General features: G+C 41.7%; 2 protein-coding genes across 7 annotated transcripts; both read left to right on the top strand.

Moving 5' to 3' along the window:
• Positions 1–1,315: 1,315 nt before the first annotated feature.
• On the top strand, positions 1,316–3,404 carry LOC131316030 (uncharacterized). Its single transcript, XM_058345294.1, has 2 exons — positions 1,316–2,017; positions 2,578–3,404. The coding sequence occupies exons 1-2, from the start codon at positions 1,589–1,591 to the stop codon at positions 3,244–3,246; spliced, it is 1,098 nt and encodes a 365-aa protein (XP_058201277.1). The 5' UTR covers positions 1,316–1,588; the 3' UTR covers positions 3,247–3,404.
• Positions 3,405–4,006: 602 nt separating this feature from the next.
• LOC131315891 (pentatricopeptide repeat-containing protein At5g66520-like) lies at positions 4,007–6,685 on the top strand. Of its 6 annotated transcripts, none has more exons than XR_009196930.1 (3): positions 4,007–4,719; positions 5,349–5,570; positions 5,647–6,685. XR_009196930.1 is itself a non-coding variant. In XM_058345120.1 (3 exons), exons 2-3 carry the CDS (start codon positions 5,555–5,557, stop codon positions 6,195–6,197), a joined length of 567 nt encoding a protein of 188 aa, XP_058201103.1. In that variant the 5' UTR covers positions 4,023–4,719; positions 5,349–5,554; the 3' UTR covers positions 6,198–6,685. The 6 variants fall into 6 exon arrangements, 5 of the variants coding, with proteins under 5 accessions (XP_058201103.1, XP_058201101.1, XP_058201102.1 ...); XM_058345120.1 differs by having other exon boundaries at positions 4,023–4,719; XM_058345118.1 differs by having other exon boundaries at positions 4,029–4,773; positions 5,349–5,423; positions 5,533–6,685.
• Positions 6,686–7,355: the final 670 nt, after the last annotated feature.

Consider the following 7,355-nt stretch of genomic DNA (forward strand, 5'->3'; position numbering starts at 1 on the left):
TGACAGAAAAGCAATAGTTGCCCGTCGAATATTCCTTGTCTAAAATTTTAAAAGTCAAGCTCGCTAATTTAGGGGTTGAATCTAAGTTGGGCACAATTCATAGAAAAATATAAAAATAAATAAAGTGATTGCTTGGACGAGCCACAGTTTTGCACGAGGGCGGCGGCGCACCAAGGTTCATTTTCGTGGACCATAAAATCCAACGCTAAAAATATTGTCACGAGGCACTGCCAGTTTAAGAATAAATAAATAAATTCGTCTGCAATCTGCTCAAATATTTGGAACGGCGAGGTCAAGCAAGCACCTCAAGTTACAAGGACGCCAAAGGAACTTCAAGTCTCGCACTCAATCCTAGCAAGCAAGCATTCGCTTGAGTCTTGAAGTGGGGGCAAATTTGTAGACACTAAAATTTCGGCATGACTTAATCACCGTCCGATCAATTGGGATAAATTATCTTAATTAATTAAAGCCAAGATTGGTCAAAGCAGTAGAATAAATATTGGACCCAACAAATTTCTACGGCTCAAACCATTTGAGATACAGTGAAGACCAAAGTAAGTTGGGCTAATTTAATTAGCCTAATGGATTAAGGAGTTGGGCTAGCTTGATTGGCCAAATGGGTTAAGGTATACAAGCTAAAAAATGCAGGCTCGCTTCAAATAAATCATAAAAGAAAAGAGTCAAATAATAAATATATTATTTTTCTTTTAAATTAAAATCATTCCTTAAAAAGAAGAATAAAATCTTCTTACATAGGAAATGAAATGGGATCAAGATCTAATCAAATCAAGTTAATCAATCAAGCCAATCAAAAATCAATCAAGCCAATCAAATCAAACCATTTAGAACCATTTAGTTGGATCGATTTGGATGCGGTTTGGGCGGATCGGTTTGAGAAGATTTAAGCGTGCAATTTATTTTTTTATGTATATACAAAAAATTTAAAAAGTAGCAGCACAATAAAATGAGTTGAAGGACTAGATCGCACAATTATGAGGGGCCAGATCATTTTCAGGGCTTCTCCTGCATTTGTAGTCGGTTCTGACGGTTAACAAACCAAATTTAGGTTCGACAGCGGTTGACATTTGGCTGTTTACGAGTATAATTTTCTTAGAGAATGGTTGACTCTCTCCAACCAAAGCCCAAGTCCACCATCACCCACCCACACCGGTCCTCTCCCATTGAAACGTCTACTGGATTCTCCACAGAATTCGGTTTGCTCCCAATTCCCAAAACCACCACCCCACAAATAACTCCCTCCCCCTAAAACCTCGCACTCACAACAAACACAACCCCACCACCCAACAAAATGAAAACCACCATTCTCATGCATCCTCACTAGCTCATATCCACCCCATCTCTCTCTCTCTCCCCCTACCACCACCACCGTCGTACCTGCAGCAGACCGCAGGCAGAGACGGCCCTAAGCTACAGCTTGTGTCTCGGCCTCTTTATGCCTCCAAACATATTTGAATTTCAGGGGCTGCTTCTAATTTTTTTAACCCTTAGAAAAGTCCAGTGCTAAAAGGCCTCATTTTTAATTTTTTTCTGCTTTGAGCTCCTGATAAGTCGGGGCCGATTCTGGACGATGGCGATGGGAAGCCTCACTCCCTCCACCAACTCCACCATCACAACCACCTCATCATCATCAACGACAACAGCGACAACGTCTCCTTTCCATCTCCTCGAAATCACCATCATATCCGCCCAAGACCTCGCCCCAGTCTCCAAATCGATGCGGACCTATGCGGTGGTGTGGGTCCAACCGGAACGGAAACTAACCACCCGCGTCGACCACCGCGGGGGCCACGCCAACCCCACCTGGAACGACAAGTTTGTGTTCCGTATTGATGAAGATTTCCTGAATTCTGATACCTCGGCCGTCATGGTCGAGATCTACACTGTCTCGTGGTTTCGGGATAACCTTGTTGGAAACGTCAAGGTTTTGATAAGCAACCTTATCCCTCCGTTTGCTAGGGTTCATAACAATTTCAGCACCCGGTTCGTTGCGCTTCAGGTACTTTTGCTCTTCTCCGTCCTACTTATTTTTCAGCGGTTTTTTTTTTTTTTACTATTGTTTAGTTCGTAATGCAAGGAGCCACGTCTCCTAATCCTCTATTCAGGACTCCTCTCTTTACGCTCTCATGTCTGTCACAACGTTTGCTCCACCCATTTAATCCTCGCTTCAAAAAAATTTAATAATTCAAAAAATATTATATGGATGGTTTTGGGTTCGGAATCGGTCCGAATACTTGCAAATACCAAACCCAAAATCCAAACCGGCCAGTGTCATTTTTACAAAACCAAAACCGCTCCGGGAGCAGGAAAAAATAAAAAATTAAACCCGCCCCGATAGGATCAGATCGATTCAGGTATCCATCAATTTCGGGTGAAATTGCCATCCTTAGCGTGATACGAACGCAAATAAGTGGTATTTTTTTATTTTCGGTTGCTTCGGGAGACCTTTTGAATGCCTCAATTTTCATTCACGAATCTGGAAATTTTCCAACAGTGATTGAGATTTGTGTTTTCAAATAATATTGGCTACTAAAATAGTAACCCCATGCATGATCACAGGTTCGCCGTGCTTCGGGTAGCCCCCAAGGGATTCTCAACATGGCGGTTTCCCTACTCGACAGCTCCATGCGGAGCATGCCCATTTACAAGCAACCCAACGCCGACGGAAGCCGTCACGATCAAGTAAACACCAAAATCCAGCTCTGGCGATCCCACAGCGAGAAATCCGACCTCAACTTCGACGACTTCTACCCGCCCAAAGGCGGCTCCATCTGCAACGCCGGCTCCATCGTAAACGGCTCAGTCGTCAACGACTCCGAGCTCTGCTCCGACGTGGGCCCCTCAGCGTCGATCGTGGCGGTGGCGATAGCCAAGGGGCTCTATCCGCCACCACCGCCGGTGACGGCGGAGCAGAAAGGGGTGGTCCTGGCGGCGGAGGCGGAGGAGCGGGGGAGCTCGATACTGGAGGACTTGACAGTGGAAGAAGCGAGGGCAAAGGGGTACAAGTCGAGGAGGGCAGCGGCTGATCAGAGTTTCGAGAAGTCGGACAGCTTGCGGCATTCGCGGCAGCACTCCGATGGCGGGCCCGGGTTGTTCTCTTGCTTCGCTTATGGGTTTGAGTTCACCATTGTGTGCGGTTCAAAGAATGAGGGAAGGAACAAAAAGAACAACGACATTGATAAACCCATGATTAAGCGTAGCCCTTCTCATCAAAACCTTAGCTTATGATATACATGTGAGATTCGTTCCAGTTTTTCGGGGGTTAGGTTTTCCTCGGTTTTTTTCTTCTTTCTTTTTGGGTTGTCTATTATTATTCTCCTCTTGTATGGATCTTGAGCAACAGTTTAATTGAATATAATGTGATTTTTCTTGAGGTCTCTTAATCGTTTTACCAAATTCGGGGGAAATGGAAGAGAGGAGAGAAGTTTTGTGATTTGAGGATTAAATTAATTTTTGGGAAATATCTATAAAATAAAAATAAAAACATTTGAAAGCCGATTTTTTGAATTTTCTTTGAATATTTTCAAAAATACATGTGTAAATGTCATAATTTTTTACTTTCTCGATTCTTCTCGTCCCGCTGGGGGGGGGGGGGTGAAAGGAAAAAATAGAGAGACAAAATGAAGATAAAGAAATTGTGGGTTAGTGTGAACAACATAGCAAAATGCAATAATTTGAAGTTCAAAATTTTTAGCGGAAACCAATAATTTCTCAATGACTTCATTTGAAGATAATAAGAGAGTTGAACCACTCTTTTATTTATTTAACGAAAAAACAAATCTTACGGCAAAATCTATATACATGTAACCTTACTATTCGCACTTTTAGAGACAACATGAAACAATACAAGTTGAGCGACGCCACACACAAATTCAATCCAAATTCTGGCTCCGCTACTGCATTTACCTCTACTTTCAAACTCATTCCAGCACTTGTCTCAGACTCAATTGGAGTAATTTTTACTAGAAGATTTGAAAGACTCAATATTCTTGCGATTTTGGATTGTTACTTTAAAATTATTCAATTAATTCATTTTCTACTCAAATATTTACTCCTTACCTTTTCGATTACAGTAGTATTCGGTAACGTATATTGGCCATCAAAAAAATGTGAAGGTCACAAGGTGTTGCGATTTATCCACCGTGTGATGCTTTCCCGGCAAATTCAAACCCTCCGCCACCTCCAAAAATCAACCACCACCACTCATCTCCTCCAACTCCAGTCTCTGATCCTTAAAACCGCTCTAGATAGAGACGAATACTTCATATCCAAGTTCATACAATCCTCTTGTTCTGTTTCAATCGAGTTCACAAGATTGTTCTTTGACAGCTTATTACCCCTCGACCCACCCCCACCCATATTCGCTTGTAACACAATCATAAGGGAGTACTCAAAGAGCTCATCGCCACTTGAATCGGTGAAACTGTTCTCTCAGCTCCAAAGGGTAGGCCTTAAACCCGACAAATTCACGTACCCTTTTGTTCTCAAGTCCTGCGGCTGGTGTTTGGTAATTGGAGTTGATGGGGCTGTGCATTCGTTGGTTGTTAAAATGGGTTTTGATTCGGATCGGTATGTGGGGAATACACTGTTGAGGTTGTACTTTGGGCGTGGTGCGATTGGGTTTGCGAGGCAGGTGTTCGATGAAATGTGCGAGAGAGATGTGGTGTCTTGGAGCTCTATAATTGCTGGCTATGTTGCCTGGTATAATGCCTTTTGAGTTTCTACATTTACAGCCCCTTTGGATGGTGAGAAAGGGTGAGGTAAAAAAACATAGAGTCATTTCTCACCAAATCTCACCATTTTTTATGAGATTGGGCGTGAAAGTGGAAGATCAAGAAATTTCAATTTTGTATTTTTCTCTCCATTTCTCACCAAAATGCTCCATCCAAATGAGTGCTTTGGCTACCAACCATTACCCCTTTATTTTCTTTTCCTATAAAATCTCTCCATTCAAAGTTAAAGTTTTTGGCTTGCTAGTCCCTCATTTTGGTTTAAAGAAAGATTCGCGTTATGGTTTTTAAATTGGTCTATATGTTAATTGATTGGTCAGTTGGGTTCTACAGCTTAGCATCCAGCCTTTCCTCTAAAACTGCATTACTTGATAGTTCAATTGGTTTATATGTTACTGATATCCAATATGGAGGAGATTTCCTAGAGGGAAATCCACAATAACCGTCTTGAACATGCTATTGGTTCCTCGGGGTGAAAGCATAGTTATTGGTGCACCTAGATAATCACTTCAAAAAAAGTGGACATAGTTGACCTCTTTTATGTGTTTTTTCCGTGTTAGCAAGCATTTTTCTTACCATTCTATTCCTTGTTGTCTGCAGTAACTGTCCATTTGATGCTTTAATGGTTTCCAAAGCGTGAAGTTGGTAAATCAGAATCCAAACTCCATCACTCTGGTTAGCTTACTCTCTGCATGTGCTCGTCTGCTCAACATCCGCATAGGGACATCCATTCATTCGCATGTCATTGTTAATAACATCAAGCTGGATGTTGCTTTGGGCACAGCACTTCTTGAGATGTACTCGAAATGTGGACGCATAGAGGTAGCTTTACAAGTTTTCAGTTCCTTGGAAGAAAAGAATTTGCAGTCTTGGACTATCATGATATCTGGTGTTGCAGATCATGGCCGCGGGGAAGATGCTATTTCCTTGTTTACCCAAATGGAAGAAAATGGCCTAAAACCTGACAGCTTGTCGTTTTCTGGAATCCTTAGTGCATGCAGCCATTTGGGCCTTGTTGAGGAGGGCAAAAGGTATTTTGATCAGATGGTGAACACATATGGTATAAAGTCGACAATGGAGCATTATGGATGCATGATCGATATGCTTGGAAGAGCTGGGATGATTGAAGAAGCTTATAGAGTAATCAAGAGCATGCCAATGGAACCCAACTCCGTTATTCTCAGGAGCTTCATTGGTGCATCTAAAAATCATGAGGATGTCATTTGTTTGGATGAAAATCTGAGGAAGCTTCTGCTTCAAATCGAGCCTGACCTTGGAGCAAACTATATACTTGCTGCGCGTGTTTCGTCCGTGTCTGAAAATTGGAACGATGTTGCGAGTTTGAGAGATGCCATGAAAGGAAGACGTTTAAAGAAAGCTCCGGGATGCAGTTGGGTGGAAGTGGACAGTGCTTCTTCTGGTGAGATTATTCAACCAGCTGTAGGGTAAATTTTTCCCGTCCGTGTGGCTTAAGAATCATTTTTTAGTTGCATAGACCTCAATATGAATCAAAAGTATGTGGCTGCCCCCAATGCCTGGAATGTTGAAGACTTGAAGACTAATTTTCATGGTGCTATTTTTCGAGGATGGATCCTTTGGATTTAGCGGCGGTAGTATGAAAAGACTTAAATTTTTTGGATATCACAGAACACGATGCTCTCGACAGAATCATGTAGCTGTCCTCAATTGATTGGAACCTAAGGCTCGGTTTATGGATCATTTGGCTTTGGAGTGGTACTAAAGAGATGATAAGAACATGAGCATGGGAGAGCCAAGTGGTTAATTACCCACTCAAGTCTTGAAATTATGTTGAGCATCTCATCGAAATGATGTTTTTATTGATTCGCTGAGGGTAAAATGGTCATACTTTTGGATGTACAACGATTGTGGATCAAAACCACTTTGGTTAGAAACTGGATTTAACAAGCTTTTTAAAAGTTCTAACCTCTCGCAAATCGGATTTCAGGAGTATCCGTGGCATTCCGCGAAGTTTTTGTGCAATTTTGTGAATGCGCCCGGGGCGCGCTCAACTGCGGCTGAGGCGCACATGATTGCGCCTGGGGCGCATTAAAGCTGCACAATAGGTCAAATTTGCGGGCTTGCCTCGGATACTCCCGAACTCCATTTTATGCGTAATTTGAACCGTTGGAAACCTTGTTTAATTTACTTTCTACCCCAAGTCTTCTACATTCAAACTCATTTATACATCAAAAGAAGTGACAATTTACCCTCAGTGGATCAAAATACTATTCATTTTTGGCAAAACGCTCGCATAACTCTCATTTTAAATCGGATCAAGACCTATTTTATATCGATAATTAGCGTTTTCAAAGTTTTATTTCGTGCTCAAATTAAAGGGCGGAGGAATGCAGGGGCCGGGGATTGCCCCGGGCCCACCCAATTTCGTATTTTGGAGTATATTTTACAAAAAAAATTAAATATTGATACATATTATAAATCTTACAAACATAATTAAAAGTAAGAACAATTTTCATTTCGAGAACTCTAAATTATGGTGAATGATACCGTGTAATAACGATATGTGTTCGCCGAATGATATGATAACAATATTTGAGATTAATCCTTCAATTTATAAAAATCGTCCCA

This window comes from Rhododendron vialii, chromosome 2a (assembly GCF_030253575.1).
Source record: "Rhododendron vialii isolate Sample 1 chromosome 2a, ASM3025357v1".
Classification (NCBI taxonomy): domain Eukaryota; kingdom Viridiplantae; phylum Streptophyta; class Magnoliopsida; order Ericales; family Ericaceae; genus Rhododendron; species Rhododendron vialii.

Bases quoted from the DNA above. Each gene is read 5' to 3' on its own strand.
- LOC131316030 (XM_058345294.1), top strand. From the start codon at position 1,589: ATGGCGATGGGAAGCCTCACTCCCTCCACCAACTCCACCATCACAACC. The intron at 2,018-2,577 runs GTACTTTTGCTC...GCATGATCACAG, and splicing joins CCCGGTTCGTTGCGCTTCAG to GTTCGCCGTGCTTCGGGTAG.
- LOC131315891 (XM_058345116.1), top strand. From the start codon at position 5,544: ATGTACTCGAAATGTGGACGCATAGAGGTAGCTTTACAAGTTTTCAGT.